General features: G+C 41.2%; 1 protein-coding gene across 1 annotated transcript in view; it reads left to right on the plus strand.

The window, feature by feature from the left end:
- PTPRG (protein tyrosine phosphatase, receptor type G) overlaps positions 1-18,418 on the plus strand; it is a 396,402-nt gene that overhangs the window by 276,432 nt on the left and 101,552 nt on the right. Inside the window, exons 6-7 of the mRNA XM_027882233.1 lie at positions 6,388-6,454; positions 17,939-18,096. Coding sequence (XP_027738034.1) covers positions 6,388-6,454; positions 17,939-18,096 — 225 coding nt within the window. The remainder of the gene's footprint in view (positions 1-6,387; positions 6,455-17,938; positions 18,097-18,418) is intronic.

Below are 18,418 nucleotides of genomic sequence, written 5' to 3' on the forward strand. Positions count from 1 at the left end.
AAAGGTCCAGATAAGTATTTCCTACTTTATTTCAAAGCAAAGCACATGTAAACTTTTCATATCTGTTCATTTACATTCCAGATCTGGCTGAAATATTTCACTTCCTTAAATTCAGAAATGTTTAAGAAATGAGATATTTATCCACAAGCAGACTTTACAATGTGGACTTCAAAAGGGAGAGAAGTGAGAGGTGAGACAATGCACATAGTGCAGAGTAGAAGGGTGGGGACCACAAAGCCAGGATGTGTGTCCTTTCCCAGTGCTGCAGCCTGATGCGGGATAAAGGATTGTTGTTCAGAGGGGTTAGGAGCAGGGATAACTAGCCCTGAAATTATTTGTCCCCAAAGATTTGAATTTGAAGAGTTCACAAACAGTATCTCTGATGCTTTCATTTAGTGAGGAAAAAATTGTTTCTTTTTATGGCAGTTATCTTGGATTCTTTGAAATCCTGTTGCTGTGATATTAAAATATATACTGTGTAACACAGTGTTCACATTAATGGGATTCTTCTAATTTCTGGTCTAAGCCAGTGAAAATTAGGTCCTTTCCTGTAGAGATTGAGGACTGGCATCTGTCCAACACCACTGAGCTGATAAAAGAATAAATTGTTTAACCATGTTGATTGTCCTGAAACACTATGGGACAATTTAATCTGTGCAACATAGTTAATTTATAATAGTTTTCTTTTTCTTCCTAATTATTTGTACAGAATGTTTGGAGACCTGGGTATTTGGCTGGTGAGCTGTGTATCTTTACCACAAGCTGTATGGGAGCTGAAGGTGCACAGTTGGGGGAATACTACCCCTGACTTTCACCATTGTAATTGAAAGCAGAGTTTGACACATTGGCATCTCTCTGTGTCAGCCACTGTCACTGGCTTCAGCTGCCACGGTTAAGTATGTAGTCATTCATCCTTGGCAGGCACCGTCCTTTGCAGCCCGGGAGGATGGTCTCTGGATGTTAATGCCACAGCACTCTGGGAGCAGCTGGCTATATCGAATTCAAGGCATGCAGATTGTCTTGGCCATTTTACTTAGCAGATGGGTAAGGCTTGATAGATTGAAGATTTAGTTTCCAAGTCAAGGGCCAAATGTTGCAGTGGGAGAGAAAAGTAAATTATATCACTATTCGGAGGGGAAAGGCTCAGGTACTGTATCACAAAATTGTTGCCATTCATTTTCCTCTGCCTTGAACAAAATGCATGTCATTTCACCTTTCAATATAGCCGACTATGGCATTCTCCTTCACTTTGAGATGCTTTGCAATACTGTCTGTGAGCCCATTTAATGAGCTTGAAAGCAGTTGCTGCGAATTTATGACAGTTTAATGTCTAAATGCCAGATTTTCTTTAAGGTGAAAATGAAAGAGAAATTTGTATTTTGTATCAACACAAATAGATGGTTTTTTTTTTCCCCCACACCCTTTTTTTCCACCCAACAGATCTATTTAAACATATTTTGAAAAGGGAAGTGTATTCCTTACCCCTGAGCTGTTCAAGTAGTTAATATTCACCTAATTCTCACCAGGTGGCTGGTTCAAGTGATCATTAGAGAACCTTGTGGTGTAACCCTGAGCCCTGTTTGCATTGGCTGGTGGGAGGATAACCTGGTTTTCTGGGATGCTGCCCAGAGCAATGTGGAAGGGGAGGGGGAATCTGACCCTTTGGGCAGGAGTCTTGGAAGTAGAGTCTGGTGTTGCTGGTTGGCCTCTCCAACTGCCTCCCTGTGTATTTGGGGGTTCCCCTGGTTTTATTTATTACTGTTTCTGAAATAAGCATTGCAAACTTGGTATTTTTGCCAGAGACCTTTTCTTACTGCTCTATAGAACTGTTTCCAGCAGAAAGACAGGTCGTGGATTACTTACATGACTTCAGCACGTGGCTTAAATTATATAGCATGTGACACAAATTTTAACACTTTACAGCTCTGCTGAGTTTTGAGAAATCAGGGTCTTCAGGAGGTTCTGAGTTTGTCCTATAAAATAATCAGATGAACAGAGAGCTTTAGCTACTTAATATACAATGAGTGATAGAGAATGAGAACTGGTTGGGACATTTTAACTCCTTGGGACACGCTGAGTTAGTACTGCTGTAACACAGGGGCTTTCCACAGAGTACTGCCTTACCCAGTGCAGTCTGTTTTCACATGCTCTGGCTTGGTGCCTATACTGGCATGGACAGCCTGGCTGAGGTGCTGTGTGTCCTCCTTGCACTCCTGCTCTGCTTTTTCACTGGAACTGTCCTCTTGGGAGCATTAATAATGTTATCCTGAGAAGCTGCTGAGCTCCCTGGTCTGCCCTCAAGGGTAGAGCTGTAAAAACAGCACATTGCAGCAAGGGGACAACAGGTTGTGGTGCTGAGAGGTGTTAACACTATTGTCAATAGAATTCATGACTTGATCAACCTTGTTCACTGAGGAAGGGATCATTTCTCGGTCCCTGGATCAAATGTGGGAGCTGTAAGTCTAACCTGTCTCAAGTAATGATTTCCACCATGACTTCATGTGAAAAACATCCCTAGTTTATGACTGCAGAATGGGGTCACTTGTGCCTTACCTTTTCCTGTATTGTAGATGTTTGTTTTGTTCATTGCATTAACAGCAAGCCATTTGTTCTGTTTGGAATGGCATGTGCACCAGGTATCGAAGTCACCAAAGGGTGCGAGAAACAAGGAGATTTTGCTGCTTCATGCCATATTCACCCCATATTTACTCTGTGGTGAGAGCTGTGTTAGCACAGGGAACTGCTTAATGTGTTTGTTTTTCCATTGCACTTAGCACGATAGCTACCTGTTTATTTCTGCTGAAGAGGATTACAGGCATTTTTCAATTATGAATGATGCACACAAGCGTTATTTAATCTGTTTTCTTCAGACCTATAGAGTGCTAGTCAGTCTTGAGCAAAAGCATCTTGTTCAGGAAACAACATTTGTAGTAGTGGTACTGTGGGCATTCTCGGGCAGTTTCAGGATGCTTTTCCATCTGTCTTTTAATGCTGTCCAGCAAGCTCGTGGCCAGCAGCATCACAGGTTTGTGTTTGTGCCTGAAATTCCTGTGCTTGAAAAGTTGCCATTCATGGTGTTTCTTCAGTGCCAGGGTCTTGAAGAAGGAGGGGGAAACTCATGACTTTTCTCTCACAGGAAAAGAAAAACTTTGCCCAGCTTTGGCAGGTGTTTGTTGGGTGAAGCTAAAGTGCCAAGACCCAGTTGCTGTTGTATGATCTTTCTCTTACTCTGTAGACCAGGCATGAGCAGAAGTGTGGCGTGTAAAATCAATCTGAAGAATTCATTGCTGTTTTGCTTTGGGATATATCCATAAGATAATAAAATTCACTTTTGTAACACTTATTATATAACAAAGAAAGATAAAAGCAGTTTGCAGAAGGATATAAGCTCAAGCTTCATGACATGGAATCATAAAGCAGGTCAGAAGGACACTTCTTATTCTGAAGATTTTTGTCCTTTTTTCCTTCAGCTATTTTTTGCCCTTCCTTTCTTTTGAGTATCAGCTGTTGTCAGAGACAGGATTCTTGTATGGGTGAATCTGTGATCTCTACCAGCGTGGTAGCTGCAGGCCAGTTAAACCAGAGATGTACAGCAACAGGGATAGAACTTGACATTTTGGGTTTCAGAAACCTCCTTTTCTCTGTGAACACAGCCAGAAAAAGGATACTGAGAAATGAAGAAAAAAGAAAAAAAAAAAAAAGAGAGAGAGAGAGGAAATTCAAGGTGGTTTTTTTTTTTAGTTTGGGATTTTTTTTTTAAGAATTTGAAGAAGAAAAAGATGTAAGAAAACTTTTGTTCTGAAGTCTGAACGCTTCCACAAAATGAGAAAACTTTTAGGCACTTTTCTAATGGTCTTGCTAAGATCCTGAAACAGTTGTAGTGAAGCATGAGGGAACCATGTGAGAGTATAAGGAAAAAAGAGGGAAAGCATCTGGAAGGAAAATAAAGCTATATCCCATTTAGGTCTGAACTGACATCTCTGCAAGTGATACTTGTTTGAATGTGATTTTTAAGGAAACATGAGATTCCACTCCTTATACCCTTGGAGAAAGCATGATTACAGATGCACGGAGCATTTGCTCGCCAGCCCCAAAAGAAATAACGTGCCTGTTGATTTTATGCTATTGAAGAACACAACACACTTGCAGAATGAGCTATCCAAAAGACTGTGTGCATCTATACAGTCATACCACCTCAGCAGATTAAAGGGGCGCTGCCAGGACTGAGGTTAAGGATTGATCTGCTTTGACACAAAGTCCCAAAAGGAAGAGTTCTAACCTTTAGGATTCTTTCTATCTATTTGCCTTCTTCAAACTGATTGCAGCTGTCACCAGAAATAAAACCAATGTAAACAAAATAAAACTCTTTACTGCTTATGGTTAGGTAGCAATAAATAAAACATTGTTTAAGTCCAGTGCAAGGTTTTCTTACATTCTTGTACTTAACTGCTGGAAGCATTTTAATGATCTTTTTTTGAGTGTGTTTGGTTGTTTTTTTTTTTTTTTTTTTGTGAAACCTGGATAAATGGAGAAGATTCAGGAATGTGTCTCACAAGAGGCTCTGTGTTTTTAGTGTTTGTTGTTGACTTGTCAGATGCCAGACAGAACCTACAAAGTGAGTCTTTGGGTCCACTGTGCTGTGATTATTATTTATACAGGATCCAAAGTGTATAGAGCACCCCTTTGGGCATATAAAAGTTCATGCTTCAAAGAGCTTACAGCCTTCAGGGCTAATAGTATTATGTCCAGTGACATCTAAGCTGTATATATTTCAAAGCTGCTTTTTCTGCTTTCATAATTTTATTGCATTTCTTGCCCTAGCTGATTGTTGCAAGTTCTGGAGTACTGTGATGAGGAAAGGATTTTCAATTTCCGTTTGCAACACCAAACCAAACCATTTTCTCTCTAGAGAGGTGCACAAAAATGCATCTGGAACACAGCAGAATAGTTCAAAGGCCAAATAAATAGAAAAAAAGAAAGGTGATTTTTTTTGTAGTTTATCTCAGCTAAGTTGGCTAAGAAGATAATGAGGTTTCTAAGATTCCTAATTAGTCACGGGGAGGAAGGATGAGAAGAGATGTGATTGTGAAACTTGGACAGTGGATTCCAGTTTTCTTGTCTGGCCATTAAATTTGTGATATTTTTACAATAACACATATTTTGGATGTGCTGTTGTCAATTATGTCCCCTTCCTAAGAGTGAGCTCCAAGCTGCTTCTGTGCTTCACACAGTAGTGTGTTCCCTGCTGGGCACAAGGTTCCTTCTCAGGATTTTCTTCTTTTGTCTCTAGTCCTTTCTTAATATGTTGATGCACAGCCATAATGTGATTAAACTCTGCTATTCCTCATGGCATTGAGGTCATCAGCAGGCAGTAAAGTACAGAGGAGCTCCTTTGCATTTGATGTGTTGCCCACTGGGAGCAGTCCATCCGGAAATGATTAACACTGCTGAGGTTCTGGAGCTGACTGGTGGGAAAAAAAAAGAGAAATCTACCCCATCAATGAGATACATGCCGGTATTTATCTCCCAAAAGTAAATTGGCAAGTAACTCACAATTTCTGGGAACATGTTTTATTATTTGAGTTATTCCTTCAATACCTCTGAAGAGGTAAAAGGTTAAATAAAAAAAAAAAGTACTGCATTATTGGTTGTAAATTCCTTGGCTGCGTGCAAGTAAGGGACTGAACTGATGGGTTTAATTTGGAAGTTGTGGAGCTCAACAGGGTTAATCTTTCCTGCTGCCTTCCCTTCCTCTCTCTGATCTGGATCTCACCGTTGCGGAGGACGTGGGCTGGGTGACAGAAGGAATGCTGCAGGTTTTGGTCTGGCACTGCAGGCAATTACATTGTCAGAAACTGGTGATTTTTTTCTGTATCCTCTCACAAAGCTTTTTTTCCCTTTCTTTTGTCCAAGTGACACTAAATTAAATAAACTTAAAAATATGAATAGCAATGAGATGCCAAGGCCCAGCTCCATTAGGGCTGAAAGGGGTCCAGCTTCACTGAGTGCAGTGGCAGCACCAGATTTATGGCCACATCAGTAAGGAATGAACTGGTCCAAGATAACTTCTGTTTATCACAGCAGTTTTCCTCTATGAAAGCAGAAGAAGATGGAGAGAAATCAGCTCTGTGTTTTTAGGCTTTGCAGGGCTGGTAATTTGGCTAATGTTTTAAAGAATTCAGAGGACACTTTCTTTTGATTTAACCTTCCTCACTTTATTTTATTACACCATGTATCTTTGGCATTTGGTGAAGATCCATTGTAAATGTGAGAACTAAGCAGCTTGTTAGATAACATCTTTTTTTTTTTCTCTTTAGAAGATTAAACTGAGACTGTTCTGCCTGATGCCAGAGTAGATGTAACCAATCCTGTATCCTTTGCATGTAGGTCAGTCAGAGGGACAATTCAGCACTGGATCCCATTATCCATGGGTTGAAGGGCGTCGTACATCACGGTAAGTAGCTGTTTAAACTTTCTTCTTGCTGGGAAGGGGAGAAGGGCAGGAATATTGTCCTTACGGGATCAGGTCACCCCTGGAAGGACACAGTGAGCATACACATTCCTCATTCACTGATGTTTAAGGGCATCACAGCCATTATTTGATTGGTAAAGATCAGAGTCATTTGTTACCTGAAAATGGTTTGGGGTTAACAGTAAACAATTTGTTTCTTTTCAGTCAGTGCTCTAGAATGCGTAAGTTATCAATCAAAACCTGCTGCAATATATCATTCATATTAGTACTTCGAAGGCAGCGTGGATGCTTCACTCTGTTATTTATCTTCTGTTTGCTCTAAAAATACTCCTCTCTGAAGTTTCTATTTGTTTATAAATTATTTGTCTTTCAAATTTAGGGAGCTGATAATGAAACAGAAAATTAACTATCTATGAAAATTAATTAAACTTTGCAGCAGATGAACATCTTTCTAATGCTGACATAAATACGATCATTCAGCTGTTCTGATGCATATACCTATTATCCTTGAACTTATAGCAGGTACTGAAATAAATATTAATATATTTTATACTTTTATAACCAATTTTTTACTTAGGAATTTTCCTGAAGCCTTACCACAGGCTATGCATCATCAGCAATGACATCAAGATCCTCTGGTTCCCAAAGTACTCTTGTCAGGTTTTAATATAATGATTTGTAAAGTTTTAATAATCTCATTGTAATTCAAAAGGCATCTGCTGGAATGGCGCTCGGTACAATAATAAATCTCCGTCCCATCTATGGTGCTGTGATAAAACATCTTTGCACCTTTTCCGAGGATTGTCTTTAGACATTAGCTAGTGCTGTAGAGCTTAACAAACATTTTTTTTCTCTTGACTGCAAACCTAAAACTAGTTGACACTCTTGGATTAAAACAAATAGGATTTTGGATTAATTGTTCTACTTTCAGAATCATTTAAGATTGCATTTGGGAAGGCCAGTAAATCTAAAGAAGTAAAAAACGGGTTAAATGATAATATACCATAAAGTCTTTCATTTAGAGAATTTTCCTTAGGTTTTGCTGTTTATAAATTGCAGTGTTCTGCCGTGAAATAAAAACAACACACCGAGCTGAAAAACTGGTGTTGTTTTCCACAAAAATTGGTGTTATTACCTCGCTCCCACTGAGTAACAAAACAGACTCACAAAAGCAAAGCGAGGACAAGTTGGGCTGCAAGGATTCTTCAGTGGCTAAGTCATTTGACTCTGCAGCCAAGATGCCATTTAACTGGACTAGGATCTCTTTTTCGTTTTGCTTTTTACCTGCTTTCTGTTTCAGGTAAATGAACCTCTGCAAGGGTGGCAGTGTTTTAGCCATCTCATCGGGCTTTTCTGCTCCCTCTCTTGCTTCTCGCTCCACAGCCAAAATAGCCACTCATGGATAATCACCGCAGTGTCTCCTAAGAGGATTATCCCATTCCCAAAAATAATTGTTTGGGTAGGATGTGACTCGGTCCCGAGACTGTGATTCCCTAACCGCATAATGATCAGTCCACCTCGGTGCTGCCTGCCCGCAGAAAATCTGGGTGGATAAAAGGCATTTATTTTTGTTTTGCACACAATGCACAGAAGTCTGCTCGTGTTTCAAGTAAAGGAAATCGCTTGATATATTTCAATAGCTTGTTTCCTTTTCAAAACATTAAGGAAGAAAAAGAGGAAAATCATGCTTTCCTTCCTGTTTCAAAGGCCCTGATTAAAGGCCTTTTCTAAGGCTCTTTTGGTGGCTAGAGTAAAGGAATTTCCTCCTGCAAAGCAGTTGTTCAAAGAGATCGTTCTCTTTAACTTAAATATTGATGGAATGCTTCAGTGAAGAATTTTCATATCATATCCCTCTTTTAATGTTATTATATAGAATAATACTAAAGATGTGAGTTTTTATTCCAGACGCTTGCATTTTTCTTGATGTGATTTACTTACATCTTACATGAGCACATTTTTATGAATTTATCTGGAAAGCTTCTTCCTGCCTTCCATTTGGCTGCATTCAACTGGGACCCTAAGGCAACATGGACTTTTTGGCTGAAATACAGTGGAAAACTCCTGTGGGTTTTTGATAGAGTGGTTGGATGAAGCAGGGATCCAACAAAAGGAAGCAAAATTAAAACCTTAAGTTTCTTTGCATTTTATGACATTTCCATGCCCATATTAGTTTTAGGTGGTTGTCACAATACAGAGGCACTTGCCTATAGTGTAAAAATCAAGAAGGCATTATGAATGGAGGGAACTACCTTGAGATAGTTGAGATAACTGCCTTGCTTTCAAATTAGACCATGGTCACATATCGTGTGCTGGCTGGAGAGATCACCAGCCTTCCAGGTTAAATCCTCCCATGTGCCTCATCTCAACAAGATTTCCTCTCCCTCCAACTAGCAGAGCATCCTTCTTTAGTTGTGCAGAACAGTCACTCATTCCTCTTAATCCTTGAGTTTTCAAAGAGGAAATTACACACCCACACAAATACTCATCATCATCCTCATTTCTTCATCTATTAGAAGGCCTGGTCCTACAGGGGGACTCAACTCTGTGTAAGGTTCCCACACTGTCCCCATAATGGTGACAGATCTGGTGACCCTCAGATAGATGTAGGGATGATACTCATGACTGCGTGAGCTGTGTTTGAATTTTTATTGCATAGCTTTTCATTTTTTTTTTCTGTGAAGTTCTTTTACTCTTACAGTGCCCTTCCAGGGGTAAGTGAACAATTCCAGAGTCAGAAGGACTTTCTGTAGAAGTGAAAGCAATTCTTGCTTGAGATTTCGTCAGGGATTTGAATTACTCACTAATTTGATGGAACATAAATAATTGTGCCCTTCACAGTGTCACCAGCTTAGTAGTAATGATAGAGACACACACACGTAAAAATCAATACAGGCTTAGTCGCTACTCAGTTCACTTTGTTTCCTCATGTCCAGGCATAATTTTGCAGAATCTTAATGCCAAATTAGGCTTAATTTTACATGAGCAACCATATAATATTCCTCAGCTGGAATGAAAACCATGGTGTACCAAACTGCCAAACAGTGTCTGGATCAGTGATAATGCTTTGGGGTTTGCCCCGTGTCTTCCCGCTGAACAGTACTTTCCCACACCGACGGTCCCCAACTCCCGCATCCGCCCTCGGAGAGCATGGTGACGGCACAGGAACGCCGAGGAGGCTCTTGCAAGAGCTGTCAGATGCTTGTTGCTGATTTTAAAACTGCTCTCGGTTTTGTGCTCTGCCAAGGATTTGTCACACCTCCCGCCAGCCAGGTGCCCACTATTCTCACTCCTGCTTTCCCTGCCGTCGAGCACGCGGCGAGTGCGTCTGCCACGGAGCCCGCCCGGGACTGACAGCTGGGAGCAGGCAGCCCTCTCTGGAGAAGGGTTGGGGTATGGGCAGGTGGGATGTGAATTTTCTGATGCTGACTTGCCAGTGTCTTTCAGCTCTGATCTCTGGGGGTCTTTTTTAGCTCCTCTCCAAATGCATTTCCCATCATGAATGCTCTTGGGAAGGGTCTCCAGCAGTGCTGGTGCTGGTAGAATGATTCATGTTGTTGGCTGACATTGGACCGTTAGGTAATAAAGTCACTAGTGCCTGGTGGTGCTTACACCACACGTGGGGCTGTCTTTGTGCTGCAAAGCAGACTGTTCTGCCTCTGTTTTGCTGCTGGGTGACCTGCCCTGAGCCCCTCGCTGCTCCTCGTCCTTCCTTGTGATGCTGAGGAGCACAGGGCAGGAAGGAGCTGCTCATGTGCAAGGGCTGAGGAGGCTCATGAGGCCTCAAAGAGAATGACTGTGCCCTTGTGGGAACAGGGGACTGTGAAATACCAGGTTATGTGTATAGTTGATTTGCATTAAAATGGCTACTAAAGCTTTTGTCTGCCACATGCGCTTCAGCAAGGTCTCAGAGGAGCACCTGCAGGATGGAGCTATTGCACAGAAACATTGCTTTTCCCACCTTTGCTGTCTTTGATTTGCCCTTTTCGGTACTGTTTTGTATGTAAGCCTCTTAGAGAAGCCTTTTCCTTGTTCTTACCAGCTGCCTGCAAAGCGTTAAAATGAGTCTTCTTCCTCGATGTCAGTCCTGGGGATAGCACCCAGTGCTGGAGGTTGTATGCATTTACCCTCTCCCATCCTGGGCATGGGTGCAGTGCACAGGCCCACAGTCCTGTTTTACAGTGCAGGCAAAGGTTGTCAGAGGGAACAGCAGCCCACACTACCCCACGCCCCTGAAAAATCTTTCAGGGTGATGAAAACCATGTTTTGTCACTCTGTCCTGTTCTCTGTGGCTGACATGAAGAATCTACACAGATCAGCAGAAAATTATTAGCAGAGCACAAATAAATTACCACAGCAGAAAAGGCTCTATTAATGTCACAAAAATGGGTCTCTCATTCCCTTCCTTGTCAAAAGTGAGCACTGAAAATCAAAGTGCTACCTGATCAAAAGCCCAGGTACAAAGTGAATCTATGGCATCTGTTGCTTGTTTGTGAACGTGAGGTAGGGTGAGAGGAGGAGAGGAACCTTTGTTTATTTAAAAGAGAACGTGGAAAAAAGTCTTCCTTTTTTCTTGTGCTTTTATATTATTAAAAAGCCATAACTGAAACTCGGTACGGAGCAGAGTGTAGCCTTGGATCTCCCTCGAGGTGGGCAAGAGGTGTTCAGGCAAGTCACCACTAAAGTTTCAGGGCTGCTGGGAACACCCTACCAAAATACAGCATAAATAGAATTGTTTTAATACTGAAAAGGGTAGAGAATAAATATGTTCACATCTCTCCAGTTGTCCTAGGTGAAAAATCAGTGAATAACCTGTTAAAATAAACCAGCACTAAAAAAGAAGCAATCTAGACGGTGTTAGTTACCCTGTGGATATATCACACCAGAAAGCATAATAACAAGAAAACACCATTAGCACCATGGCAGGTTTTTTCTTTTGTTTTTAACTTTAACCGTAATACCACCTGACAAGCTGTTTGCTTTCCACACCAAAAATCCAATGGTTGTAGAGAAGAAAGGTGAGGGAGAGGGGTGAGGGGGAGATGTGATACCGTGGGATCTCATGTTTCAAAGTAAAATTTTGAAGGAAGCAGAACCCCAATTTGGAACAAGAAGAGCCATCAAAGGGAGAGCAGCTCGGTGCGTTAAACTGAGAAGGAAACGCGGAGGAGCATTTCTTTTTCCTCAGGGATAATCTGGATATATTCTTTTGCTTTCTGATCTGTTCTTGTGTTCACAGTCAGAGTAACCGTGTGAAAGGGGCCAGGACACGATTGCTGTGGAGCAAAGGGGAGGAGGAGGGAAGTGGGAAATGAAGATGAGAGCAGAGGTGATAAGTTCACACCTTTATATAGGGCAGCTCTGTGCATAGCTGCAGGGGTCTGTATCATTTAAAGGAATACATGATGGAAGTGTTGGAAATCTCTGGTCCTTCAGCTGTCTGCTCTGGGGAAAGCAGTGCTGGTCACGGCTGAGCAAAGACCAGCGAGCTGACAGAGAATTAATATATCGCACAGAAAAACTAATTCAGGCTAACAAAAAGAAGATTGCAGTTGCTACAAGTTAAGAATTAAGGTTGATGCTGAAGGTGAACAAAGCATCTGCAGGGAGTAGGAGCTGGGTGCTTTGCTGGTGGGTTTTGAGAACATCTGCTGAGAAAAGAGAGGTGGGGAAGTCTGAGGATGTGTGGTTTTGCTCTGGTTCTGCTGGAGCAGGTGTGAACAGCCCACAGTCCTCTGGGCACTTCTGCTTCACTTCAGCCTCTGCCAGGGTCCAGTTTTTTGCAGGGATCCTCTTCTCTAAACTCCTTCTCATAGTTTCTTTTTCCTCCTATCACTGGTGCCCATTCTGTAGTTCTTAGTTTCTGTGCCTCTCCAGCCTCATGTACCTCTGCCTCAGGTTAGGTTTTGTGAAACCTGGGGAAGTCTTATCCAAGTCTAGAATGACAACAGCTGCTCTGCATCAGCACAGCTTAAGCATTAAAGGTTCAGAATTACATTTTACTTCTTTAAAGAGTTAAGACCTCTCCCACCCAGCTCAACCTTTTCTTCCTAAGTGAAAAGTGAGAAAAATTAAGACTAAAACCAGCACATGGCATAGAAATGCTTCTCTTTTTTTGTGAATAAGAGACTTGCTTTTTTTATTCTTTCCTCCTGTTTTTTTGTAGCGCTCACTGGTTGTCTCAGATTAAATTAGTCTGCAGGACTGTGTTATTATCTCATTCCCTTCCTCCCTGCCATGCTGTTCTCTCTGTGTCCTTACAGTTCCTTACATTGCTCAGCAGAGACTCTGTTTTTTAAAAAAACTAAATAAAAGTGAGAAAAATAATTGCACAATAAATGACAAGAATTACCCTGAGTACAGAGGACTGTCAGAAACTGCTCTTCCTGTGGGATTCACACAGCAAGTACTCATCTGCTGATCTTTTCAGTTAAAGTAATATATAATATTTGTAATCTCATCTTTGAAATCACCCCCCTGAGTCTGGCCCTTGGCTGTGCTGTGCATCCCTGCTTTATCTGGGGAGTTCTGGCTCAGTGGGTGTGCGACATGGTGTCCTTTGATTATTTTTGTGTGTTTGCTTTTTAAATGTTTGAATGTAGAAGCTTTAGAACGTCTTGGCTCATTGTGAAAATGAAATTGGCAGTAACATTGTTTAGCAAATTTGGGAGACTTTCAAAGCTCTTCATATTGGTATTGCAGATTTCAGTTACTCAAAGTGTAACGGGGTAACGTTTCCACCTATCAGGCACTGCACATACGTTAATTTTGGAAATAAGCTCATTTTAAGATACTGTTTTCAATGCAGCCAAGTTCCTGTTTTCTTACAGAAGAGCACGATGAAAGTCCCAAAGCATTCCATGAGATATAAATGGACTTGGCATATAGTTATTTTCTTGTGATGTCCAATCCAAGTTCCTGTTAGATTTAAAAGGGTTTTGATCACAGATAGTTGTGTGCTGTTTACCTGCATATCTCAAGAAGCCTCTTGCTCTACAGTGATTTGGTCAAAATTCAGGTCTATCTTTATCCAGCGATTTACAGAATCTGTTTTTAGTAAGTCAGTCCCTGAAGGCAAAATGTTCCATGATGGCTCATGCAGTATAATATTTGGTGGCATCAGCTTGTGAGAACTGCAGTAGTTGGTGAAGATCCACTTCTGATATCTGGTTTAGGATCTGATATTTTTTCCTCTGCTCAGAAAACTATTGTGCACAATTTATTAGTTCATTCTAGTGGTGATGACTTGACAAGGAGTGTAAATAGGTCAGCCTTCTAAAGCATGCCTGCGATTGCTCTGCCTTTGGGGCAGGTTGTGCAGAAAATGGCCCTTTGTCCCATGCAAAACACCGGGGGGATTTCTCAGCCCGAACAAAGAGTATACTGGGTGTGACTTTTCAGATTGCCGTTGTGGGAGAAAGACCAAGAGGTAGATGTGAATGTTGTATCAGAAGGTCAAATATGTTACCAGCTGGCTCTGTTAATTGTTTTTTGTGAATGTAAGAGTTGAAATACAATATTGTCCTTTTATGCCACGGAACATTCAGTAGTTTAAATGTCACATTCTTTGTCTTAATGGTCAACAGCAAATCTGTGGTGCTTGCTATTTTTACCTTTGGGGATATTAGAGTGAACACGTTTTTCCAAGCGTTGATGCTGTAAACAAAGCATTGCTGTTTGTTACCCATGGATAAGATTGTCTGCATTAGTGGAGCATCTCAGCGGATGTTTCGGATGCTGCTCTTGGCTGCATCACCTGGGAGGCTGGTGACAGCAGGTTCATTGTTCTTTCCCAGAAGAATGCTCCCTATTTTGAGGGCCTGTCTTCAGGGGCTCTGTCTCTGGGGCTCTGTTTTCCTGGTTGGCCCTACATCTGCTTGGATGCTCAGCTGCTGAGGTGGGAATAGGACAACGAGCAGCAGAACAGACCACTTCGGTTCAGGGCTCTAGTTTGTGTGTGAGAATGAGTAGGTGGCTCATGGGTTGGTTTTGCAGCATTATTTGCAAAGGTTCACAAGTATTTGCAGGTAAACACATGTTGACTTTGGTGTCTTTTACTGCTTTTGTCTGCTAGTTATTTCCTAGTGCCCATCTGCAAATGTCTCATTGATCATGGTTTCCAGCCTTATCCACTTTCTTAGAAATTCCTCTCCCCACTCAGTTTGTTCACAGCCTTGTGGGCACAGTTTGTGCCCACCCCAAGCACTGTAAGTGGAAATAGGAGCTGGTCATAAAAGAACAATCCAAAAAAGTGAAGAAAGGTTTGTTATTAATTTCCAACCTTCTTCTTTCTCATTTGGTAGGAGTTATATATATATGTGCACACACAATATGTGTGTGTGAATTTGAATATAAAATATTTCTATGATATCCAGTGAATGCTGTTGCTTAGCCTGGAAATTATTCTCCTTACAGTTTCACCGACAACAATAAATGATTTAAGGTTGAAATTTCTAGAGTGACATGACTTTAAAATCTCATTTTTGAAGCTGTCTCAAGGTCTTAGCAACTTAACTTCATGGCATTTATGGTTTCTATATGCTCTTGAAGGATACGGCAGGTAGACTCCTGAATTTCTAAGTCTCTTTAAGCTTTCCATGAAGATCTCTTCGTGAGTCTGATTTCTAAGACTCTGCACCGTGCATCTAGATAGCAGCGATAAAAATGCATTATCTGTTTTCAAAAGTGTTAAGTTATTAAAGCATAATCAATTGATTATCATCTATTTTAGTAGTCATTTAATCCAATTATATGTATTTTTTTATTTTAATCCTTGGAATTCATTAATGAAAACTTAGAGTGTTGCTTGTAGCCATGAAAAAATTAGATCGAGTACAGCCTGCCCTACTTAAACTGTGTATTAGCAAAGCTACTTTTTCCTCAAGAAATACTCTTTTTCACAGTTGGCGATGACTTTTTAAATGTTTCGGAAAAAACCCTCCCTAATTGATAACCAAAAATTAATCATAGTCGGATACTTCCAGTTTGCATTCAAATAAGGTATTTCTCTGTCTAAATAAGCTTCCCTTAGTTGATTATTCATATTGTAGTTCAAAATGTTTAAAAATGAAAGACAGAGTTGGATGAAATGTAGACTACTTAATACAGTGTGTATTTAATATAAAAGTCATGCATTATTCATTTTTGCAATTTGAATAACTTTGAATTTAGCATCCCTGTTCTTCATCTTTTCCTTTGATGAACAATTAATTATTAAAATATAATATTGTCAGCATATGGCACAAAAATCCTTGAAAGTGTAAAATGAGCTTCCTTCTCCTGTCATCCTCTGACAAAGGGATACTCCATATTCGCAGTTTTTCACAGTGTTTATCCAGCATCTTAAGTGATTCCATCAGTCTAAATAAAAGATTACAGAAGTTTAAAATAGTTAAATCATTAATTTTAACTGAAACATTTTTTTTCTTAAGCTCAAGAGGAGAGCACTTTTCAAAATGTGCCTCTGCCTCCCATCTGTTTCATGTACAGTCATTTTCCGTTAATGCAAAGAGGATGTTTGCCTGTTCAGATGCTCTTTTGGATTCATCGTGGCCACTGTGTGCTCAGCTCCCATACAGAGAGAGGCAGCTTCTGAAATAGAAAGCTGGTGTCGAGGTGTGTGTGTGCTGCGTTTGGAAATCAAGTCCTGTGACTGAGTTTGTGCCTTTTCTAACCAAGTTTTGCTGAATAAAAATGAGCCAATCAAATTAAATTCGACCTTTTGCTGTGATTATGGCTTCTTGATTAGAATCTCTTTGATCTTTGGCCAATCATATATATTTTAATATTTATTATTTAAGCACTTTTTTCCCCCCCCAGAGGTTTGTTATGATGAGGAAAAAATGTGGTTTATTATTTGTTTGTTTCCTTTTTGGAGATGCAGAAGTGGTTGAAATCTACCTGGATTAGGAGGAAAGGAGTTGCTAATGAAGATATTGCAGTATTGCCTTGACTTTATTAAAATTACTCATATTTTAGAATGCCAAATGCTATGAAAACATTGCACACCTGTTGATACTATGCAGAAAATAGAAGATATCTGAAGTGCATGTATCATTGGCACTTCCACAGCAGTGGAGGAAAAAAAATCCCTGATTACCAGACTGTTGCTCAGAGGTATTGGCAACTCCTGATTTGATCAAGAATTCTAGAGAACTGTGGGATGCTGGGGAAGTGAATTCTGCAGACTTCATCCCTTTTGGAAGATGTGTGTGTCAATCACCAGCCTACCTGCTTCTCCACTCTGTCGGGGCGGGGAGGGGGCTGGTGGGTTTGCTTAGCAGCTGTGGTGAGACAGAAAGAGAAGAGTTCCCCTTACCCAAATGTGGGCTCCTGTCGGAGGCAGGCAGGATATGGAAAGTGAGGAATAGAGATGTACAGCCTGGCATGTCAGCATGCCTGGAGGCAGTGAGCACCTTTGCCCAGGCTGATAGGGCGCTTCAGCCTGTGAGTCAACATAAATTGCAGAGGATAAATGCTCAGGGATGGCAGGGAAATTGTCTTGCCTGCAGCTGTTCCCTTCTTTTGTTTATTTATTTTTCTTCGCAGTGTTAAATATTACTAGCTTGTCATTGTTACTTGAAGGTAAATGCTTCCAGTGCTTAGGTCTGCATTTCAAGCTGTCCAGGGAGCTTCTCAGAGGAAAAGGGTTTGTCCCTGAGACTGTTGGACTCTAGGAAGGAGTTTCTTGGATTTGGGAGAAGAGGCAGCAGTTTTACTTCTGAAATATATTCCTGGTGCTGTGCTGACTGTGCCTGGCAGCACCCTGGCAATGCCTGTGTGGCTGGGTGCAGGCAGTCCTGGGTGAGCGCTGAGTGGATGTTGCTTTGAGCACCATGTCGAGCTTCAGACATGCCCTGCTGCCCTGAATCTCTGCTGCCCTGTACCCTGCTCCTCAGCTCGTCCTCCTGGAAGCTCCCAGAGAAGTTTGGCTGAGCAGCATGGCTCTGCCTCCTCCATCTCAGCAACCCACCGAGGGTTTGACCCCGCTCCTGCGGCAGAGGTGGGATGGATGCACTGCCTGTCTGGCAGTGATCTGAGCAAAGATGCTCTTTGGTCTGGCAGCAGCAAGCAGGGCCACTGGGGCCTGGCTGTGTCCCACTGGGTCCTGGTGAAACGTCGCAGCCATTGAGCTGAAGAGCCATGTACTGATTGCTGAAAGCACTGAATGCAGTATTATGTCGATGCTAACTTAAACCAGTGGGATAGCAAGTGCATTTCACACCTGCACACGTTCAAAACAGGCGGGTGTGTGTTCGGTATGGGACTGACTAGCATTTTGGCTGCTCTTTTAATAATCCACGCATCAGCTCTTACCCAGCCTTTCTGGTAGGGTGTTCCCATCTTTCACTACATACATGATAAAATATGTTGTTGCCATTACACCTTGTTAGGCTGCCTAGCAGTGTGATGTCTGTTTTAAAGACACATAAAAAAAAAGTGTAATTCTGCTTGTCAATCTTCCCACAGAGAAGGAGACCTTTCTGGATCCCTTTGTGCTGAGGGAACTTCTGCCAACTTCACTGGGGAGCTACTACCGCTACACAGGTTCCCTGACTACTCCTCCGTGTAGCGAGATCGTGGAGTGGATCGTTTTTCGGAAGCCTGTTCCCATTTCTTACCATCAGGTGTGTTCATTTTGTTAGTGAAGTCCATCTCTTGATTTGCCCTCCTTAAGACTGAGTTTTCAAAACCTGCCGGTTTCGTTTTGAGAACACAAATATTTCTGTTGACAAAAAAGGAAGTGTCGGTGATTTTTTTTTTTAATTCTCTTAAGCAATATTGTTTCTGAACATGAGCCATCAGTCTTGAGAAGACAGTACAACATGAAACCCAGTTTCCTTTCAGTGATTTATTTAGTATTGTTTTTGTTAAGATTAAATTAAACTATGGTATAAATATTTACATGGAGTTCCTTTTTATTCTTTTTAATTGAAACTTTCTTTTCAA

This window comes from Empidonax traillii, unplaced genomic scaffold, assembly GCF_003031625.1.
Source record: "Empidonax traillii isolate 1590-97213 ecotype Southwest subspecies unplaced genomic scaffold, ASM303162v1 scaffold104:size2570737, whole genome shotgun sequence".
NCBI lineage: Eukaryota > Metazoa > Chordata > Aves > Passeriformes > Tyrannidae > Empidonax > Empidonax traillii.